At 43.1% G+C, this 23835-nt stretch overlaps 1 protein-coding gene across 5 annotated transcripts in view; it reads left to right on the forward strand.

The window, feature by feature from the left end:
• RMDN2 (regulator of microtubule dynamics 2) overlaps positions 1-23835 on the forward strand; it is a 118232-nt gene that overhangs the window by 28672 nt on the left and 65725 nt on the right. For 2 of the 5 annotated variants that reach the window (XM_077134018.1, XM_077134016.1), the window contains exon 2: positions 3192-3656. In XM_077134018.1, the coding sequence (XP_076990133.1) occupies positions 3208-3656 (449 nt within the window). In that variant the 5' untranslated portion in view covers positions 3192-3207. Of the gene's footprint in view, positions 1-3093; positions 3657-20493; positions 20934-21652; positions 22581-23835 lie in introns of those variants that run through there. The other 3 variants (XM_077134015.1, XM_077134017.1, XM_077134019.1) reach the window with 3 other exon arrangements.

The following is a 23835-nucleotide window of genomic DNA, read 5'->3' on the forward strand; positions in this document are numbered from 1 at the left end:
TCACACTCATGCTTCCTGCCTCACATTTTTTTCTGACAACTTTATAAAAACTGTTTACGTTCTTAACTAAGTGCTGTGTGTTACGATTATTGCCCTGGCCACTGTGCCTGGTGCTGGGCACACCATGGTGAGCAAGTGGGCGGTAAAATCACAGCTCTTACGGCTTGTACGTCTATGTAGAGGACTTTGCTGGACACGGGCATAAAGTTAGAGTGCAGGAAATCAGCAGCAGCAGCAGCATAACATTTAAGCCTTTGTTATGTGCCACGTACTGCTAATTTCTTCATGAGGATGAGCTCATTTACGCCTCATGGTAGCCCTGTCATGGCAGGACTGTCATTATCCCCATTTCACAGTTGAGAAATGTGAAACAAGTCCAAGGTCACACAGCAAAGAAATGGAAGGCAGGTGCTCTAACACAGACCCTGCGTTGACCCTACGCTGTGCTGAAAGTTTCCTTTCACCTTCCAAGGTTCTCTTTGTCAGTCTTGTTAAAGCTGTTTTTCCGTTAAACTTAAAGAAGGCAAGAAAGCCAGTTAGCATCCGCCGTGGTTTTGGTATAAGTCATGCTGTAGAGCTCATGCATTCTACTTGGGGAGAGTTTCAGACCCACCAACACTCTGTTATTTTAAATATGTTTCTTAACAAACCTGTCTGTCTATCTGACTTCATAGCTCACAGTACCCTGATAGGAACTGGATAATGACTTAAGAAAAGAATTACTAGAAGCAGGCAGAATTATAGCCCAAACCAAAAGAGTAAAAGTTTATCATTGAAGGAGAAAAAAAACTAACTAGGATTTAAAAGCAAACAAAAACATAGCAGTTGGAGGCAATTTCTTTTCTTGGAAGGACCCAAAGTTCATTGTATAAAATGTTTCTACATTTATTAAGAATAAGTTAAAAGTTAAATAAGAAAAATAAGTTAAATATCTAATATGCGTTCTTAGAAAATACATATGTATTAGAAAATTGAATGACAAAATAATACTAAAAATAAACTTTATCTGGAAAAATATCATTACATATGGAAAAACATTCTGATGTTTATCTTTTAACCACTGTATATCCAGCAGCTAATACAATACCTGCTATGTAGCTATTTGTTGACTAAATGATGAATGAATACTATATAAATGATACATATTGCGTATGTTATTTTGAGGAAAGGAAACAATTTTTTTTTTAAATGTCATGTAACCCAAGATGCTGTATTGAAGTAAAATGTGTACAAGACTTACAATGGGAAAAAAACAAAATCGAACTTCCACTCCCAACTCTGCAGCTGGAAAACTTTGGGCTTTTCCTCACGCATCTAATAAATAAGTTAAACTGTGGATTTCTAAGTGCTTTCCTAGTTTTAAATTCCATGACTTTTGACTAGGCATATGATTCTTTTATATAGATAGAATGTTTTAAGTGTGTGTTTCATAGATGTCAAGTGTTTGGTAAGTGTTTTTGTTTGAAGAATAATTCGCTTACTGAGTAGTGAGTGATTCTGTGATTGTAAGATAGGATTGTATGACTATTGCAGAATGTATGTAAAAAATATGTAAAAAACAAAAACAACAAGAAGAAATTAGGCACTTAAAGAAATAGACTCTAAGAACTGAAAGTTAACTCAAAAGATATTTTAGTAGATTTTTGTGAACTAATTTTTTTTCCTCATTAAATTTCTTCATGGTAGAAATTTGGTAATATACTAAATTTTCAAAGTATGCATTATTTTAAGGTTCTCAAAATCATTTACTGTGGATTAACTTCAAAGATGAATGAAAAGTGTTGTAAAAGCGGATAGAGAATCTTAACTATTATTTTTAGAGCAGTGGAGTTTTATGGGCTTCTATACATTGACTTCCCTATAAAATGTCAAATCATTAATTATTGCATTAATCCCCCCCCCAGTTGATCCAGAGGCACAGTGCTATGATAATTTGGTCCTTGCCAAAGTGTCAGGGTCAGAAGGAGATCAGCAAACAAACAGAAAAACACCTTTACAGATTAACTTCCTGTAATGGACAATTTGTCATTGTTTGTAACATTTCTCCAAAGTTGCACACAAAGTTTGGTACAGGTTTATGGCTTTTTAAACCTATATTACGTATACCTGTTTACGAAAGATGGAAATCGATGAGAAAACAATTCAGGGCACTTCAAAGTCTGTGAACATGTCTCACTGTGTCTTACTCCAGTTCAGGAATTATCCTAGTACTAATATACTTTTTGCCATTTTAAAATCTCAGAAGGAAAGGGGCCTCTGTGTTGGTGTTTTCCTGTATGGTCTTCTGTCTTTAAGAACAGAAACAGGCGATGAAAGTAGTGAAGGTGGGAATTGCTCTAGGAAGATTCTGGAAGCATTTAGTCAAAGTAGCTCAGTTTCTGTGGAATGAGGCGGCCAGACCTTGGGCCTTGAATGTGAAAAGGTGATTGATTGGTCAGAAAGAGATAGGAGTCAAAGAAATGACTTTTTATTATTTTTTTTTTAAAAAGTGAAAGTTTGAAGGAAACCAAAAGACCAAAAACATTGAGACCTCATATATAAACTGAAGAAAGAGAGGAAGAGGAAAAGGGATGATACTGCATATATGTTAGTATTTTTCAAACTTCTATGCCGTGGGGTGGGTGACAGACTTCCTGTCCAGTATATTTTATATTCCAAAGCCTTGGTTTTAAAAAAATTTGTTTCATTGCTCTGCATATAAGTGCTAATGGGAAATTGTGCTAAAAAAGAGCTTCTTGGCCTGCTTTAAAGAGTAGCTAAGATCCAAAATTTGACACAGTAAGTAATTTTATACAAATAAAAGGTTTAGACACCACTAAGAAAATTTGAATTCGTAAGTAGTTTTCTCAGAAATTTATACTTCCGCGTTTAGCACTATTTACCAAATCCTCTTAAATATTCAGTAAAGGGTATATTCCAGATCAGCATTTGGAATACAAATTCTGGATTATAGTAAATATTACTTTATCTTAGGCTTCAGTGATGTCCTTAAGGTAAATATTTCCATTGGTTCACATGCATTATAGAGGTAGTTACTCACAATCTCTGTTTATGATTTATCAAGTGTTTTTTGTTTTTTTTTTGATAACGCAGATATAGACCTGGCTTTGTTGTTTGAAAAAGCACTCATACTTTCATGGTGGACACAGATGGAAAGGACATTCATTTGTATTTGCACTTTTAATTTTTAGAAACAAAAGCCAAGACATGCCCCATTCCACAAACAGAGAACTGCTGCTTGGTATCATGGTGGGAACTGCTGGAATCAGCTTGCTTTTGTGGTACCACAAGGTCCGGAAACCCAGGAGAGAATTGATATTTCCTAAATTTTTTTCTCTGGGTGACACGTTTCATCCATTGCCTTTGCGAGACGACATGCCTGAGGACCATGGAACCGTAACAGTCATCCAAGGGAGGCAACTTCAGATCCTGGAGAAGTTGAACGAATTACTAACCAACGTGGAAGAACTCCGAGAGGAAATCAGATTTCTAAAAGAAACCGTCGCGGAGCTGGAGGAATGTGTGCAAGATGAACTTGGAGGGAAGATAACTGTTCATAAGAGGAGTCCTCAGCACAGAGCTAGAAAAAAACGGCTCGCTGCAGTGCGAAGTTCAGCCACAAGTTACAGTTCAGAAGAAGCTGAAAGTGAAGGAGGGTAAGTTTCCTGAAGAACGTTTCCCATGTTGAACTGATTACTTATTACATTGTTGCTATTATTTAGGTATTTTCATTATGTATTTCCAGTTATATATTCTTCTATGAACAAATGATGGGAAGGATTAATTCTGATTATTTTGACTTTAGATTATAATTAAATGATATTTATATTCGGTAGGAGTCAGGATTTAAGGTAGTTTAGACCTCAGTAGCCACATGGGGCTGGTTCTGAACTGGGCAGCATGGTGCTAGAAAGACTGGAGACCATGTAAGTCTCATCCTCCCACGGGGTAGGTAGTCTGCTAAAATCTAACCCCAAAAACAGAAATAATGTCCTTTTTGGGAGAAAAACAAAACAGTTTACCAGTGATGTAATTGTGCCTAACTGGTGTTTTTGAGGAGTGAAATCAGCAGATAAACCAAAAAGCACAAATGGATATGCCGTAGCATGGAATTCTTGAGGACAGGGGACCTGTGTTTCCATCATTGTATTGGTAACACTCTGTTCTTGTGCCTAGCATGGAGGCGATGCCATGTTTCTGAATGTTTCTGAAATGAATGGATTTGTAAAAAGGGATTTTATAAAGCTTAACAGTAGCTAATTTTTCCTGCTTAATTCGCTATTTACATATATTTTAGCTTCTGAAATATCCAGCAAAAGCATTTGTGTCATTTTATATTCATGGCTATGCATTTGGTGTGAGTTAAGAATTATAAAGAAAAGAATTATGGGCCCCATCAGGTTGAAAATAAACAATCCGAGCCTTTCCTAGGGCGGTTATCTGTTTCTCGCCCTTCCCCCCCATGACTCCTTGCGCCTGAATCACTTGTTGTAAAACTGCGGCTATCTGCAATAGCCACTCCCATGACTCATGCTCAAGAAATGCTCGCTGTGAAACTGTTAAAAGTGCTTGTTGTAAAACTGCTCTTATCTGCTTTTTGCAAAACAGCACCTGTGACCCATGCTCGACCCCCACCCCCCCCCTCATCTTACCCCTTTTAAAAAACTTTTACAAGCTCAGGCGGGGGGCTCTCTGTTCCTGCGTGTTCAGCGAGCCCCACGCATGTGTGGAAAATAAACCCCTTGCATGTTGCATGAGAGAACGTCTCTTGGAGTCCTCCTTTGCGTGGCAAAATTCTCAAATTCTTACATTTGGAGGTTTCACCGAGATCGGTTCTTCGTAGGGGAGGCTCCAACAGCCTTCTCTCTCGGGGTAAGTGAGGCCTTTTTGTCTGAGGTGTGATCGCTTAGTCTGTCAGACTGGCAGTGACTGTCGGGGAGTCGCTTGAGCACTCCCCGACTGCAACCGGCAGACGTGTCCAGGGGTTGCAGGTCACTCTCCTGAGGGACGCTTCGGGATTGGGGGACCTCCAGGGACGCCTGGAGGCTTCCTACAGGGCCGACTCTGATTCTGTTTCCCTTCTGACGGGGGAAACTCGATCACAGTCATCAGGCCAGTCTGAGCTGTGTCTCTGAAACCGTGTAAACGTGGTGTGCCGGCTCTGTGTGTGTCTGTCTGTATTTGTGTGTTGGGAATTGTTTTTGTTTTAACAAAGATGGGTCAGGGAGTGTCGACTCCACTTTCTCTGACCTTAAGACACTGGTCTGAGGTCAGGGAAAGAGGTCAGAATCTATCTTTTATTGTAAAGAAAGGCAAATGGCAGACCTTCTGCTTGGCCAAGTGACCCTCTTTTAACGTGGAATGGCCTCGGGAAGGAGCTTTTCATCTACCCTTGATTCGGGCCGTCAAGTCAGTCATCTTCCGCCCTGACCCGTATGGCCACCCGGACCAGCAGCCCTACATCACGGTTTGGCAGGACCTGTGTGAAAACCCACCTCCATGGGTAAAGCCGTTTCTCACTCCTCTTGGTCAACATGACTCTCCCTCTGTACTTCTAATCAAGGTGCCAGGTCCTTCTCAAGCTCCGAAACTCTATCCTTCCTTACCTCCTGCAGTCCTACCGGAATCCCAATCGGATCTACTCCTCTTCGACGCAGGTCCTTCTTCCCCTCCTCCCTACCCTTCAGCTCCGGTACAGGACCCCCCTTCTCTTAGCTCACCTTCTCCCTCCTCTAGTTCCCTCTCTCCGCCCTCTTCCATTCCCTCTCCGCAGGTTCACCAACAGACGATCCCAGATGAACCAGGACCAGCACATAGTACACGAAGCAGACGAGCACTAAGCCCATCTGATGTAGCGGTCACTCTCCCCCTCAGACCGTACGGGCCTCCAGTGGATGATGGACACGGGGGAGAAATGCCCGCTCTACAATACTGGCCCTTTTCCTCCTCTGACTTATATAACTGGAAAAATAATAACCCTTCTTTTTCCGAGGCTCCCACTAGGCTGACTGGATTGGTGGAGTCCCTTATGTTCTCTCACCAGCCCACTTGGGATGATTGTCAACAACTCCTGGGGACTCTCTTCACCACGGAGGAGCGAGATCGGATCCTACTGGAAGCCAGGAAGCAAGTTCCTGGACAAGACGGGAGACCCACCCAACTCCAGCATATCATCGATGATCGGTTCCCGCTGCGCCGCCCTAATTGGGACCCAAACACCTCTGAAGGTAGGGAGCATCTGTCCATCTATCGCCAGACTCTAGTAGCGGGTCTCCGAGCAGCCGCACGCCGGCCCACCAATTTGGCCAAGGTAAGAGAGGTTATTCAGGGAGCGGACGAATCGCCCTCAGTCTTTTTAGGAAAACTAATGGAAGCATACCGTAGGTATACTCCCTTTGACCCTCAATCGGAGGATCAAAGAGCCTCAGTGGCCATGGCCTTTATCGGCCAATCAGCTCCAGATATGAGATGCAAGCTGCAGCGCTTAGAGGGGTTGCAGGACCTAGCCTTGCGAGATTTAGTCAAAGAAGCTGAAAAAGTGTTCTATAAGAGAGAAACAGAAGAGGAAAAAGAACAAAGGAACGAGAGAGAGAGAGGAAAAAGAGTTGGTGAGAGAGAAAAGGAGAACGAAAGAATTAACAAAGATCCTGGCCACAGTAGTTGAAAGAAACACTGAAGGTAGAGGATGAGCTGGAGAAAATCCCTTGGGCCGGCGTTATCGTACCCCTCTTAGTCCAGACCAGTGCGCCTACTGCAAAGAAACTGGGCACTGGGCCAAAAACTGTCCGAAAAAACGGAGGGGTACTAGGCCCCCAAATTGGCAACAACCGGCCACGTTGGCTCTAGAAAGTGAAGACTAGGGGAGTCAGGGCTCGGCACCCCTCCCCGAGCTCAGGGTAAAATTTAATGTGGAGGGGGTACCAATTAATTTTGAAGTCGACACAGGAGCAGTAGTGTCGGCCCTCCAAGAACCTATAGGCCCGCTCTCTACAAAAAGGTCCTTGGTGCGGGGAGCAAATGGCAGTCGCTACCGCGCCTGGACTACTAAAAGAACCATGGACCTGGGGAAGGGGAGGGTTCAACACTCCTTCCTAGTCATTCCTGAGTGCCCTGCCCCACTTATGGGAAGAGATTTGTTAACTAAACTAAGGGCGAGAATCACCTTCAATCCTAAGGGGCCAAAGGTGGAATTTTTAAACCCGCTAGTAAGCCAACCTGTAATAACTGCCCTCACCTTGCCAGTCGAAGAAGAATATCAGCTGTATGTAAAATCAGAACAGCTCCACAGTTCTATTCCTCAGGCCTGGCTTGAAGAATTCCCTAATTCCTGGGCAGAAGTTGCTGGGTTAGGGTTGGCAGTCAATCAGCCCCCAGTAGTGGTGACCCTAAAGCCCACCGCCTCTCCAATTCGGGTAAAACAATACTACTTAAGCAAGGAAGCCTGGGAAGGAATCAAGCCCCATATAAAGAAATTCCTTGGCTTGGGAGTACTTAAGCCCTGTCAATCAGCCTGGAACACTCCCTTATTGCCGGTCAAAAAGCCAGGGACTAGAGACTGTAGACCGGTGCAAGACTTACGGGAAGTAAATAGCAGAGTGCAGGATATACATTCTGCGGTGCCAAATCCCTATAACCTGCTCAGCACTCTCCATCCTGAAAAGACTTGGTATACTGTGCTTGATCTAAAAGATGCTTTCTTCTGCCTGCCCTTGCATAAGGACAGTCAACCCTTGTTTGCTTTCGAGTGGGTCGATCCTGAGACGGGATCCTCGAACCAACTGACTTGGACACGCTTGCCCCAGGGGTTCAAAAACTCCCCCACCATTTTTGACGAAGCTCTTCATAAAGACTTAAGCTCCTTCAGAATTCAGCATCCCAGAGTCACCTTGCTACAATATGTGGACGACTTACTGTTGGCAGCAGACCCCAAGGAGGACTGTGAGTATGGAACCCGAAAACTGTTAAGTGAGCTAGCCGCACTAGGGTATCGAGCCTCAGCCAAAAAGGCCCAAATCTGTAAAAGGGAAGTAATCTTCCTGGGATATACTCTTAAGAATGGAAAGCGATGGCTCACCGAGGCTAGAAAGAAAACTGTAACACAGATACCCCCGCCCACAACCCGAAAGCAGCTACGAGAGTTCTTAGGGACAGCGGGATTCTGCCAGTTGTGGATCCCAGGGTTTGCAACCCTTGCTGCCCCATTATACCCTGTATTAGTTAGGGTTCTCTAGAGAAACAGAATCAACAGGGAACACTTGCAAATATAAAATTTATGAAAGTGTCTCACGTGACCGTAGGAATGCAGAGTCCAAAATCCACAGGGCAGGCTGCGAAGCCGATGACTCCAATGGATGGCCTGGATGAACTCCACAGGAGAGGCTCACCAGTCAAAGCAGGAATGCAACCTGTCTCCTCTGAGTCCTCCTTAAAAGGCTTCCCATGATTGGATTTAGCATCACGAATTGCAGAAGACACTCCCCTTTGGCTGATTACAAATGGAATCAGCTGTGGATGTAGCTGACGTGATCATGACCTAATCCTATGAAATGTCCTCATTGCAACAGACAGGCCAGCGCTTGCCCAATCAGATGAACAGGTACCACAACTTGGCCAAGTTGACACCTGTCCCTAACCATGACATACCCCTTGCTCAAAGGGAGCGCTGATTTCCAGTGGGGAATAGCACAGCAGGAAGCCTTTGACAGCATTAAGAAAGCGCTCCTGTCAGCTCCAGCTTTAACCCTCCCAGACATGAATAAACCTTTCACGCTTTACATAGAAGAAAGGAGAGGCGTGGCTAAGGGCTCCTAACACAGGCTTTAGGCCCCTGGAGGAGACCGGTGGCCTATCTGTCCAAGCGATTAGATTCAGTTGCCAGCGGATGGCCACGCTGTCTCAAGGCCATCGCGGCAGCTGCCCTCCTGGCAAAAGACGCAGACAAACTCACTCTAGGACAGAAGCGGACCATAATAGCCCCTCACGCCCTGGAGAGCATAATCCGCCAGCCTCCAGATAGATGGATGTCAAATGCCAGAATTACTCACTATCAGAGCATCCTCCTAGACAAAGACAGGGTGACTTTCGGGGCCCCGTCAGCTTTAAACCCGGCTACCCTGCTCCCGGACGAGACTGCGGGACCTGTGCTGCACACTTGCCAAGAGATATTAGCTGAAGAGACCGGAATCCGCAGAGACTTAAAAGATCAACCATTACCTAACTCGGAGGTAACCTGGTTTTCGGACGGAAGCAGCTTTCTCCAACACGGTAAGAGGCGAGCGGGAGCGGCGGTAGTCAGTGGGACAAAAGTTATTTGGTCTTCTAGCCTCCCGGAGGGAACATCTGCCCAAAAGGCTGAACTAATTGCCCTCACAAAAGCTCTAGAATTAGCAAAAAAAAAGCGAGTGACTATCTATACAGATAGCCGTTATGCCTTTGCTACTGCCCACGTACATGGGGCAATTTACCAACAAAGAGGGCTATTAACCTCAGCTGGTAAAGAAATCAAACACAAAGAGGAAATTCTTAAACTCCTGGCAGCAGTCATGCTTCCCAAAGAACTGGCCATTGTCCACTGTGCTAGCCACCAAAGGGGCTCGGACCCAATAACCATGGGTAATAAGCGAGCAGATGAAGAAGCAAAAGCGGCAGCAGTAAGGGACCCTGTAAACTTGGTCCTAGTAACCAAAGAAAACCAGCAACCTCCTGAAACACTATCTGAGGTTACACCCCAAGGAGAATCGGAAGCCCTAGCTTACATACAGCAGGTCCATCAGCTCACTCACCTGGGGACAGGGAAACTACAGCAGCTCCTGCAAGACCAGAGGGAATTGTACCCTCTGACAGCCTCAAAAAGGAAAGAACTGGCAGATCGCGTAGCCAGAGAATGTCAGGCATGTCAAATTGTAAACGCCTACCCCACAAAAACTCCTAACGGAAAAAGACTAAGGGGAACTCGACCTGGGCAGTTCTGGGAAGTCGACTTTACTGAAATTAAACCTGCAAAGTATGGACTTAAATACTTACTAGTTTTTGTAGACACCTTTTCAGGATGGGTTGAAGCCTACCCAACTAAGAGAGAAACGGCCCAGGTCGTAGTCAAGAAGATTATGGAAGAAATTTTTCCCCGGTTCAGTCTACCAAAGGTAATAGGGTCAGATAACGGACCCGCATTTGTAGCCCAGGTAAGTCAGGGGGTGGCCAGGATATTGGGGATTGATTGGAAATTGCATTGTGCATACAGACCCCAAAGCTCAGGACAGGTAGAAAGAATGAACAGGACAATTAAAGAGACCCTAACCAAATTAGCTATAGAGACTGGCTTGAAAGATTGGACCATGCTCCTGCCTTATGCCCTGTTCAGAGCCAGGAATACCCCCTCTGCTCTCTTGTGTAATCTAACCCCTTATGAAATCCTATATGGAGCGCCACCTCCAGTCAAGGACATGTCCTCCATTCTAGAGATTAATAGTTCCCTTCATACCCCCTTGCTTGACAGGCTGCGAGCCTTGGAAAAAGCCCAGTGGTTCCTGTGGCGGCAGCTCTCCACCTCCTACCAGCCAGGAGACAACAGAACTCCGCATCAATATCAGGTGGGAGACTTCGTCTACGTCCACCGCCACCAGGTACAGACTCTTGAACCTCGCTGGAAAGGACCGTATCAAGTACTCTTGACCACCCCCACCGCAGTCAAGATCGATGGCATCGCATCCTGGATCCATGCGTCTCATCTCAAACCTGCGCCTTCGCCCTCTGAGTCCCAGTGGAAACTGGAAAGGACTGACAATCCTCTCAAGCTGCGGGTTCGTAGGGTTACTACTTCTTCTCCTCCTTCCCCCAGGGGAACCCAATTCCAACCCGCATAAGCCTTGGAAATGGACAATATCCAGATGGGAAAATGGGAAGACTATAAAAACTTGGGAGGGAGCAGGGGGGCCTTCGTTCCTGGTACCCCCTTGTAAACTTACCACTGTGGGGGACGAACCCTGTTGTGACCTGACCCCCATTTATCTATGCCCTGCATCCAATCCGGGTAGAAGTTATTGTAACAGCCTAGGACATTATTATTGTGCCTACTGGGGCTGTGAAACCTTAGCAACAAAATGGACAACCTCAGGCGACCCCTTCCTCAAAATAGGATTCCAATGGAACTGTACTAACTGCGGAGGCTGTGGGTCTGAAAGGTGGCTCAGGGAGCGTCTCAGGGCCCACGCCACAGGTGCTAGTCTTAAAACAGATTACTCATACAACCCTTGTGATAAAATTTGGCTTAATATCACTAACCCTTCAGATGATAGTTGGATAACTGGAAAGACCTGGGGAACCAGATTCTACGAAGCCGGCACAGACGGGGGTACCGATGTTCATTAAGAAGGAAGAGATTCCCCAAAAAGCTATCCGGATAGCCCCCAACCCTGTTCTGACTATGAAAAACTCAGGGCCTCGTACAGAACCTGCGCCCTCATGAAGGCCTAGCCATACTCCCTGGAACCCCACGAGTTCCATAATTCCCACTTCTCCACCCCTTTCGACTCTCCACAATCCAGGAACTCCCGGTAACCGATTATACAACCTAATTCTAGGAGCCTTTTCTGCCCTCAATCACTCCCGAGCTAATCTCACCCAGTCATGCTGGCTTTGCCTGTCGGCTTCGCCGCCCTATTATGAAGGAATAGCTATAAATAAGTCATATACCATCCTCCCTAATGGCACGTCTTGCGACTGGGACAGCGACCATAAACTCACCTTGTCTGAAGTTACGGGACAAGGAACTTGTATAGGTAACCCTCCTCCCCACGTTAAAATCTTATGTGCCACCATTAACCAAACCCAAGATAATAATAAATTCCTCCAACCTCCCCCAGGTTTAAAGTGGGCATGTGACACCGGAATTATCCCTTGTGTATCTACAAAGGTTTTTAACAACTCTGTCAACTATTGTGTATTAGTTTCTATATACCCCCGAATTCTCTATCATTCAGAGACAGAATTAGAAACTACACTAATAAGCCAAATCAGATGCAAAAGAGAACCAATCTCAATAACTCTAGCAGTCCTTATGGGGGTAAGTGTCGCTGCCGGTATAGGCACAGGGACTGTTGCCATTGTACATAGCAATCAACAAAACAGTCAATTACAGGCCACGATAGATCAAGACTTAAAAGAAATAGAAAGATCTGTCTCAGCCCTTCAGAACTCTCTAACCTCCCTTTCAGAAGTAGTTCTGCAGAATAGGTGGGGACTTGACTTACTTTTCCTTAAAGAGGGGGTACTATGTGCAGCTTTAAAAGAACAGTGCTGTTTCTATGCGGATCACTCTGGTGTTGTTAAAGAGTCCATGACAAAACTCAGAGAGCGCCTTCGCCTTCGTGAAAGACAAAAAGAACGAGAGGCGCAACAGGGGTGGTTTGAATCTTGGTTTACTAAGTCCCCCTGGTTGACAACGCTATTATCTGCTCTCGCTGGGCCCTTAACTGTGTTACTTTTAATAATAACTATAGGACCATGTATTCTAAATAAAATTATACAGTTTTTACAGGGGCAGATTGGAAATGTCAAACTAATGCTCATCAGACAACAGTACTCAGTGTTAAATAATCCAGAAAATCTCTAAGATTAGAGATATATACGAAAAGGAGTGGGGAATGTAAAAAGGGATTTTATAAAGCTTAACAGTAGCTAATTTTTCCTGCTTAATTTCGCTATTTACATATATTTTAGCTTCTGAAATATCCAGCAAAAGCATTTGTGTCATTTTATATTCATGGCTATGCATTTGGTGTGAGTTAAGAATTATAAAGAAAAGAATTATGGGCCCCATCAGGTTGAAAATAAACAATCCGAGCCTTTCCTAGGGCGGTTATCTGTTTCTCGCCCTTCCCCCCCATGACTCCTTGCGCCTGAATCACTTGTTGTAAAACTGCGGCTATCTGCAATAGCCACTCCCATGACTCATGCTCAAGAAATGCTCGCTGTGAAACTGTTAAAAGTGCTTGTTGTAAAACTGCTCTTATCTGCTTTTTGCAAAACAGCACCTGTGACCCATGCTCGACCCCCACCCCCCCTCATCTTACCCCTTTTAAAAACTTTTACAAGCTCAGGCGGGGGGCTCTCTGTTCCTGCGTGTTCAGCGAGCCCCACACATGTGTGGAAAATAAACCCCTTGCGTGTTGCATGAGAGAACGTCTCTTGGAGTCCTCCTTCGCGTGGCAAAATTCTCAAATTCTTACAGATTATCTACTGGATTACCATAGAAATGAGTGGTGGGATCTGGAGAGAAGGAATAAAGGATAGGATACAAGGGTGATTTAATAGATAACGAAGTGTAAGTAATTGATCGGGTCTTTGGAGGTCAATACTAGAAGCGGAATTAGTTCTGTGTGTAGGGGCTAGAACAGGTATGTGAGAAATAGGGAGAGCTGAAATGATGGCTCCTGATCATAGGAAGGTCTTAAAAATGCGTCCCTGAATTAAAACAAAACAAAACCCTTCTAGACTAGTGTTAAAATAGGCAAGTGATGTGTTGAAAAGGAATCTAAAATGATTAGAAATAATTCAGAACTGTACACAGAAAAGAGATCCGGTAACTGTAAAGGCTATAGAGGGCATCGGTCTCGTTCTCATGAAGCCGAAAACCCCAGTGTGATATTGACCATCACTGCGGGCTATTGAAAACCAGCCAGATGACTGCCCACCCGCAGGTAAACCACTGTGCTCCCTCTTCAGGAGTCCTGTGTGCAGTTCTGGCAGCCGAGAAGGAATGCAATGAACTAGGGACCAGCCAGAGAAGACCCGCTGGACCGATGGGGAAAGGGGGTAGCCCTGGGGGAGGATGGGTGGCCGCAATCTGAAAAGGTTCTAGTTAAATTGAGCATAGTCATGTTGGAGAAATTCTAAAAATCTTAAATATTGACAACCTCTGAAATCAAGATGAGTTTAAGACAAATAGAAACGAGGTAATTATGGGACTTAATCTCGAGTAATAATATTGGCATAATTTTTTTTATGTGGAGTCAATCAAAGAGGATTTGAGAAATGTGTGATTGACTGTCGTAGGCGGTGTTATGGGTTGAATTGCGTTCCCCCAAAAGACATGTTCAAGTCCTAATACCCGGTCCTCTGTATGTGACCTTATTTGAAAATAGGCTCTTTGAAGATGTCTATTTTAAAACGAGGTCAAGCTGAATTAGGGTGCGTCTTAATTCAGTGTGATTGATGTCCTTATAAGAAGGGGAGAGGAGACGGGTGGAAGCCAGCTGAAGATGGACACAAAGAAAGCAGGCTGCATGGAGGTGGAGGCAGAGATGCGTCCACAAGTGAAGGAATGTCAGGGATTGCAGGCAAACTCGAGAAGCTAGAAGAGGCTGCAGGTTTCAGATGGAGCCTGGCTCTGCTGGTCTTTGGTTTGGGACTGCTACTCTCCAGCACGGTGAGACAATAAATTCCTATTATTTTAAGCCACCTGCTTTGTGGTACTCTTTTTTTGGCAGCTCTAGAAAACTAAGACATGTGGTTGGTAAAAAAAACTGGATCCATCTAAACTTTAAGATCCATGTCAAGTAAGGCATTCCCTCCTCTTGCTTAATCTTAATCCCGGTGCCTTTGTTGGCAAAGAAGTGCTGGAGTAGACGTAATCCAGCTCTAATGATCGAGAATAGATTACAGTGAATGGTGCTTAAGGAAGAGGGAGAGAATTTTTTTCCTATTTAGTCCCACTTTAAGAAAGTCGATGAAACAAGCAAACAGAGAAAAGCCAAAAACTTGGTTTGAATGAAATAAAATACAGAAATATTTAGCACATCCTTGATAGCAAAATTAACCACAATGACATGTTCTGAATTTACCTTTTGGTAAAATGTATCTTTTGGGAGAGCTGCCTTGCAGTTTTCACGTGACATCTTTCAGTAAAATAAGGTATCAGGCACAACCGACCAATGCTATTAATTTTCCACACACAAGAAAAAAAAGGTGGAAAATCTCTAATTATATCCTGTCTATCCTTGGTTATTGACAAAAGCATGGCAGTTTGAGAAGATGAGTAGAATGCATTTTCTGTAAACATGACCAAATTTCCTGTGTGCCTTCCCTTAGCATGTGAGCGTCATCATGGACTTGTGAATTGGTGACTTTTCCAGATTCTACTCGCTTCATCTAATTAGTGATGAAGGTGATGGCAGCTGACGCTCAGGTTCTCAGACCCCGGCGTTCAGAAGGCCTTTTGAGGTTGTTTCCTTGTCTTTTTCAGCCCCACTGGGAACATCTGGGAAGGCGTCCTTTGCCTCTTGGTAATAATATGTTTTGACTGCTCTTGGTTTTTGTCTCTGCTCCAAGACGTGGGACCAACCACTGCCTCGGAAGCCTTGGTTCCTTTCTGTGAGCAATGTATTAGACACCAGCGACTGAGGGTATGAAGAAGACCTGTGTTTAGGAAGGGTGAGACCCTTTAAGGGCAGGGTAGAGAAAAATATTTTTAAGGTCACTACTTCCCATTGATGTTTTCAATTTGAATTTAAGTCCTTTATTTTGGAAAACTTTTTAGTTTATTTTCCTTTTTCATGCTGCCCACATCTCTTCTCTGTCATATTCAGCCTCTATTGTCCTATCAAACTATGTGTTTAAAAGTGTTATTTAAATTACAGTTCTCTTTAAAGCTTTAGAACCTCATTTAAAAAAAATTAAATCTTATTCCAGTTTAAAGTAATATCCCATTTCACTGTGAGCTTTAGGAAGAATAAATCTGTCTCAGAATTAGAAAAATCTATTAGGTGGAGCATTTTATCTTTTGATTCTTGATCCTAGTTATTTTCATTTGATGTTAGGGTCATATAATACCCCCTCAGGTAATATCCACAGAACACCATACTGATTATATGAAAAGAACCAGAAATCCTACTAATATACTCTCAAAAGAACACCAGCATAATAAAAGGAATCTAATGCTTGGTAGTTTAGATGATGGTAGAAAAGTACAAATACAAACTTTAGAGGTTTTGGTTAAACCTCTTTAGCTTTCATTTTCATAAGTCAAAGTACAGATCTTGCTTTTTGTTCATTTGTATTTTTACTATTACCATTATTTACTCTTGACAAGGCTTGCAAATCAGTACAGATTCAGATATTCATTATGTGGTGACTCTGTATTCCTTAATGTTATGGTAGTCAAATTTCAAAAACAATTGTTTTTGTTTCAGAGCATTCTTTTAGATAAAATATTATACATATAATTGAAATCCCTTTAGACTCTTTTCTCTGAGTGGTAACCATTATCCTGAAGTTGGTGTGCATTCTTTCCTTGTGTATTAGTCAGAATGCTACAGAGAAACAGAACTCACAGGAGGAAGAGGGAGAGGAAGAGAGAGAGAGGGAGAGAAGTTGGGAAATCCAATGAAGGTGACAGATTCCCCAGGAGAAGCTGGCTGGCCCAAGAAGAGAGAGAAATTCTCCTTTCTGACTGCTGAAATCATCAGTTGTCCCTTCAAGGCCTTCATCTGATTGGATGAAACTTTTCTCACTGCTGAAGGCATTCTCCTTTTCTCCTTTGTTGATTGTAGATGCAATCAGCCATAGATGGAATCAATTGATTAATAAGTCAAATCCACAAAATACCTTCACAGTGACAATCAGGTTAGTGCTTCTTCACCAAACAGGACACCATAACCTGGTCAAGTTGACACATGAAATTAACTGTCACACCTTGAAAGTTCTGATGTTTTTCTTACATATGCATGTTTACATAAACAATACATAAATGACCTTTTGTTCTTAAAATTTACATAAGCTTCACTATGTGCTATGTAATATTTTGCAACTTGTTTTTGCATTAAATGTTTTTTTTAGATTTTTCCATATGATACATAGAAACATTTAATTGTTTTCCATTGCTGTTCCATTGTATGAATATTCCACACTTTATTTCCCTATTGCTCATATAAACATCTCTGAGGAAGACCATACAATTATCTTCATTTTAGAGATAAGGAAATGGAGTCTGGGAACAGCTTGGTAACTCATAGTAAGAGGCAGTGTCTACACGTTTACCCACTGTGTTAAACTGCCTCTTCCTTCCTCAGCCACATTTAAGGAAGTGTGGAGTGTCAGAGTGATCGAAAAACAGCATCTTGGGAGATAAAAGGAGAGGGATAGGTGTGTGTGAAGCACCTGCTGACTTAACCTTTCAAGGTGGGCACCCCCTTTTAAACCCACCCTAACTAAGCAGACTCAGGTGGGTGTGGACACACTGTATGTCATTGATTCTAGATGAACATTTTTCACATTAATATATCCTGAATCGAGATGCATCTTACCACCAATTAGCGACATCATGGCACTTCCTCATAGTTTAACTGGCAGTGCTATTTTTTTTCCTTTCTTACAATTGAAGGCATTTTAGATTCTATTAAATACAGGGTAGACACCCGTACGGGAGTAAGGGCCAGAGTGGAAGGAGTTCCTGCCACGTGACCCTAATTTCCTTAGGGAAGCGGAACTGTAGGTTGCCTACTAAACTGGGGGGATGGCTAGCCAAGGGCATTGGAGAAAGAGGGTTGTGACCCTCGGGTCCTCCCCTGCCTGCACCTCTCCTCCCTGTCCTCCCTCGGTGTCCCGCTCATGGGGCTCTGACCTCCTCGAGGGCTGGGGCCGCTGCGTTTGGTGTGGTCCCCGGTACGCAGCTCAGTTCCTGGCACGCGACTGCATTCATGAATGAATGACGAGATGAAGAAAATTTGAGAGAGCCGTTGTGGGGGACAGAAGAGGAAGTTCTCTGGGAACATAAGTAAGGATCGCCCTTCAGATTCTAGTCCCAGTTGGCACCTAAGGCTGTGTACAAGTCTGTGCTGTTGGGAGTTTGTTTTCAGCAGGACTTGGCATTTCATGTATGGGAGTGGAGAAGTCGGAGGGTTGAATTGATCCAACTGGGATTTGCAGGGGGTGTTGATAGAGAGGCAAAGGCTGAGGATGCTGAGAGCGCAGGTGAGAAAATAAGCCGCCTGATGTTGCTAGGACACATCTGTACATGTTGAACTAAAACATGTATTTTTTGTTTCTATTGTTTTTTTTCCAAGACTGCTCCTGACTTGTTATTGGATCAGTTCAAACAATCCGTTGACACTGTATTGTTTCTATGTCTTTACTGAATACTTATACAACATTTAGTAACTACTATTGGTGAATTTTATTAGTTTCCTTTTAAAGGGATTAATGTGTGGATCAGGGATTCTAAAAATAGCCTATCAAATTGTTTGGCAATCCCCAACCAATATTTCTTCTGAATTCAGACTAGCTCTGTTTTGGCTAATGTGGGAGACCTTGAGCTTGCCCATTTAAACCGATTCAGTCATTTCTAATGTAGAGCTCGAATCTTCACACTCAAGATTCGGTCACATTCTGGGTTCTCCCCACTTCCTCCTCCTTCCCCTCGGGTCAGTCTAGGTTCCTGAAGGGACTTATCATCTAGGCACCAAGAGGAGGGACACTTTGTCCTGAGGTCCTTCGCATCAGCTAGGACGCTGCTGTGCAGCAACTGCGCAGGTCCTGCAACCTTGACTCCGTTGGCTGTTCTTGTCTCAGATGCTCTAAAACTGAGCTGCTCAAAATGTGGTCCATGGGCCAGCGGCATCGACATCCCATCTTGCCTGGGAGTTTATTGGAAATGCACATTTTCTAGCCTTACGCAAGACCTACTGCATTGGAATCTCTGGGGATGGTGCCCAGGAATCTGCTTTTTAACAGGCTGTCCGGGTGACTCTGGTGCACTCGAAAGTTTGAGAAGCTCTGAGATTTCCTAACATCTAGCTGAGAAATGGTGAAATGGTAGATTTAATGATGTTGCAGGTAACTAGGTGTTTCTGGAGCACAATAAGGCATCATGATGGAGCATTGATTTTGGTCGGAATAGAGAGGACAATAATGGGGAAAGAGGAGGTTCATGTGACTATAGGGCCGGTTGAGAGCAGAAGGCACCAGGGGTTGTGGAACTGATAGAATGGAGAGAATTGGGAATGGACAAGGAGCAGTGTTTAGGTGCTTACTATTATAAACCTTTTTGGGGCTCAGTCTAGGTCTGATTTCTGTGCCCTTAAAAGGTAGGCAATGGGGAGACAGTTTAGGGACATGTAGCGATTTAGGTATGTTCTCAACCCAGAACAATATAGAACAACCTCCAGATACCACCCACGCTAGCATGAGATTTCTTTTCCTTCAAATGTCTGGCCTCTTCCCCCATCACACACGCACGGAAGCCCCTGTTGTTTGGGTGGATAATCACTTATTTGCTTCAGTGAGGGAAATAGCCTGGCCTCTTACCTCTGTTGGGCAGAACTGATTGGTGGTGTTGAGATCTCGTCAGAACCTCGTCGTCTCCTTGGGGTGTCTCAGTGGGCAGCTGCTTCTCTGAAAGGCCTTTGGTGACAACGTTAGACAGCAAACTGACCCAGATTTGAAAAGGGAAATTTCTTATAGGAGCCTTACAAGTGTTATATTTACTATGGCTACAATTTATAAGAGCTGTCCTTTTGGGAAACGCAGTCATAGATCTTAGGGTGCCTGAGGGGCAGCAGACCACAGTCTCACAAGAAAGGGGAAAAAATGATTGATTTCTGTAGAGAGAGAGAGTGTCTGGTCTTATATGCTCCTACACGCGTCACTGTGTGTGCCGAGATATGAGGCCCTGACCCCTCTTTCCCTGGGCTAATTCTCAGGTTTTGGCAAGAACCTTGAAGAGTGAGGTTATGCTTCATTCCAAGACAAAGAGAATTGAGGAGATTTGCTTCTGCTTGCTCTAAAAGTGGTAGATTCTCAAGCTCAGGGTTCTTTTCTTATAACGCAGCCCATGGCACATGTGCCTTCTGGGTCGTCCCCTTTTCCACCCTGAGACCTGGGGCCAGGGGGAGTGCATAGATGCTGGGGCTCGAGCTGTTTGCTCTGCCGGGAAGTCCTTTGTCTCAGAGCCGGGGATCTCATGTCTTCTGCCAGCATCCACAAAAACAGTAACAGTCTAACTTATTATGAGCAGGGTAAAATTAACTCACAAATCTGACAGTTGCACGGTGAGAATTAGAGAGCCTTAAAGCTCTGCAAAGGAGCAGCATTAGGAAGAAAGAAAGGCATGAGGTGATAGTAGGATATAGAGTCAGAGTTTGGAGAAGTAAATACAAGTATTTGAAGGGGGTGTTTTATGCCATAAATAACTACACCCACAGGCACCTGCTGTGGAGACATAACCACAAATTGGGTTGGAAAGGAGAGGACATTGCTTCCTGTCTAATAACTCTTTTAAGTCTGTACATACTGAGCACCCCAAGGGGTGCTGAGAAGTGGCACTGCGCATCTGTGCATGGGAGCCAGCAATCAGATGTCATACTTCACTGCCACAGCAGACGAAGGCTGTTCCATGGGGGGCAATGACATTTGCTAGCTGTCTTTTTTCCCTTCTCAATATATCTTCAGCCAAAGTCTGTAACAGTCACTTCTCCATATCCCCAAAAGGGGTAAAAACCTGGTGTAAAGAGTATTCAGATGAAAGAAAAGTCATCTAAGCCAGAAGTGTAGAGGGCAGCCGGCAAGAGAGAACGTTCCCTTGAACAGTTGTGCAGATTTCATGTATGTTCGTGTCCTCATCTGCTGTTTTCTCGCTCCCTGATTTGTTGGCCCATTCCTTGACAGTAATTAAGTCAGAATATACAATCCACAGTCACTTAGATTGCGACTTTTCAGAAGAGTGAGCCACAGAACAGTTTTATTCTAAACTGATGTCGTTACATTCTAGAGTCTGCTGCCATCACATTGTGTCATTGCCGTGTTGAGTCCACATACAGCTTAAGCATTCAGTCTCCTGCCTTGTTCCACCTATACAGGACATTTACAGTTTAAGGATGATGACCTAGAAGGGAAGGGAGAGATCTACTTTGGATTAAATTCATTATGGGAAAATGCTTAAGGTAGGCTTTAAAAAAAAGCTCTCCATATTTCTTTTGCTAAGGAACATTGAACATATTCATAAACCAAGCTTTAATGCTCCCATTGATTTCCCACAATAATTGGATATCTGGAAGGTCTGGATATTTAACTGAAAGATTCTTTCCAGAGAGGTACTGCTTCCTCCATGGTTAATACTTTAAAATGTAAATAGTCAGCAGGGTATAAATGTATTCCACTTAACCCCTTTAAATACAGTAGTTTAATAATCTCAAACAGAGATTTTATTTTTAAAAAAGAAAGTTCTGCCTTTTCATTTGGGGGGATCCTTTAGTTGTAATTCTCTTGCATATGTTTCCCTTGCTGTTTCTTTTGTTTTTTTTGGCAGGGGCAGGCACCGGGAATCGAACCCGGCATGGCAGGCAAGGACTCTGCCTGCTGAGCCACTGTGACCTTCCCCCTTGCTGTTTATTTCTGCCTGCCTCCTTGAGTCTTTCAATTTATCTCCCCAAAGTTTAATGAACTGGGCAGGTACTATGTAAATAGGTAGAGATAACAAGCTTTTAGTCTCAGGCATCCTTTTGGGTACATTTTTGTGACCATCAACTTCAGTTGTCATTATTTTTTTTTTATCCTTTGTTGTTTCCCTGTTGGTAAAGTGTATATTATTTTTCAGGAGCTTGGCAGGTCTTCATCTCTCCTCCCTATTTTTTTTCCTCATTTGACACTTTTCTCACTCCAGCTGCTGCAAAGAGGACCAGAGCTTCCAATCCAATTTTTCTGAAGATCAAACTACTTCAGAACCCCTGCACAATGGAGACTCTATTTCCCTTGGCCTTAAGACACCTCATCTTGCAGTGCATAAAAGTTCATCTGGAGGAAGTAAAAGTTTTTTTTTCCGCTCGATCAAGTACATCTGTTTACTTGCCTTTCTCTGGAAAAAAACGATCTATATTCCCTAAAGTTCAAAAAAGCAATTTTTTTCCTTCTCAGCATCAAAGTAGAGCTAACTTTGATTCTCAAGAGAAAAGGCACTTGGGTGACTTAAACACTTCTACAGGGGCGTCCCTTTTTGTCCCTAGATTCCGAGCATTTTTCTCTTCCCCTAAGCTTAATATAATTTCCTGTTATGACAGTGATACTTTTTTTGATGCTCAAACAAGTTTTCAAAACATTTGTGCTCTGAATGGAGTACAGATCTTCTCTGAAGACGCAAGTCCTGCAGATGCTCAAAAATATAGAAGATTTTCTTCTCCTGAATATTACAGTAAACATTTTATAAATCTTGGAACAAAAGATACTTCTTCAACTCGTAGAAAAACTGTTGACGTGGCCACCATTTGCCGACCTACAGCAGCATTCATTTCTCATCCAATTGTTGTTTCCTCTTCCTCACAAAAAATTGGAATTGCTGCTGATATTCGTGGAAGAGACCAATTAAAGAAAGATTCCTTTTCTCCTGGTTCTCAAAGTCCAAATCACCAGCACCCCTGTCAAGGTGTAACTTTCAGTTGTCTTCCTAATGCTGAATTTTCTTCATCTTGTAAAATTGCTGCTCGCTTTATCCCATCTCAAAGTGAAGTCACCTCAGGCCCTTTTGATGATGAAAACATTTCTGTCAGGTGTCAAGATGGAAACAACTCTTCAGCTATTGAAATTCCTGACATAAGGTCACCTCAGACTTTATCCTGTCTTCAAAGGGCTGCTCAAATCGCCAGGCACTCAATAGCGTGCAGCAATCACTGGGAAAGTTCTTACAGAAGCCCCTCCCCTCACTTGAGTGAGAATAAATTGTATACCACGTGGCCTTCCCTCAGCACCACAGTTTAACGCTCATCCTTGTGGTAACATGTATCAGTACTTGATTCCTTTTTATTATCGAATAATGTTCCATTGTATGGATTTACCTTATTTTGGTGACCCATTCATTTGATGGACTCTGGGGTGGATTCCACTTTTTGGTTTTAATGAATAATGCTGCTATGATCTCTGTTTTTATTTCTTTGGGACATACACTTAGGGATGAATTACCGAGTCATATGATAATTCTATGTTTAATATTTCTGAGGACCCGCTAATGTATTTTCTAAATGGCTGGTACCATTTTTACAAGCCCAGCAGCAATAGATGATGGTTCTAATTTCTTCACATCTCTGTCAACACTTACTGTTATCGTCTTTTGTTTCTAGCCATCCTGGTAGGTGTGAAGTTATCTCACTGTGGTTTTGATTTACATTTCTCTAATGACTGATGATATTGAGCATCTTTTCATGGGCTTAATGGCCATTTTTATAACATCTTTGGAGAATTGTCTATTCAGAATTTTTGCCCATTTTTTAAATTGGGTTGTAGTTTTGTTGTCAAATTGTTTCTGTATTCTGTATATAAACAGTCCCTTTTCAGATACGTGATTTGGAAATATTTTCTCTCATTCTGTGGGTTGTCCTTTGAAGTGCAAACGTTTTTAATTTTGATGAAATCTAATTCACCTACTTCTTTTGTCACTTGTGCTTTTAGTGCCATATCTAAGAATCCATTGTCTAATCTAAGATTATGAAGATTTACTCCTATGTCTTCTCTTAAGAGTTTTATAGTTTTAGCACTTCCATTTAGATTTTGACACATTTTGAGTGAGTTTTATGGATAGTCCCAGGTAGAGGGTCCAAATTTATTCTTTTGCAGGTGACTATCCAGTGTTCCCCTCACCATTGTCTCCTTCACCAAATTGTCTTGGCATCCTGTTGGAACTCAGTTAACTATAAATGTAAGGGTTTATCTGGATCCTTAATTCTGTTCCAATGATCTATATGTCTGTCCTATTCCAGTACCACACTGTCTTGATTATTGTAATAAAATTTGAAATTCAGAAGAGTGTGTCTTTCCAAAATTGCCTAGATTGATTTGGTAATTTTTGGGTCCCTTGCA

This window comes from Tamandua tetradactyla, chromosome 17 (genome assembly GCF_023851605.1).
Source record: "Tamandua tetradactyla isolate mTamTet1 chromosome 17, mTamTet1.pri, whole genome shotgun sequence".
Lineage (NCBI taxonomy): Eukaryota > Metazoa > Chordata > Mammalia > Pilosa > Myrmecophagidae > Tamandua > Tamandua tetradactyla.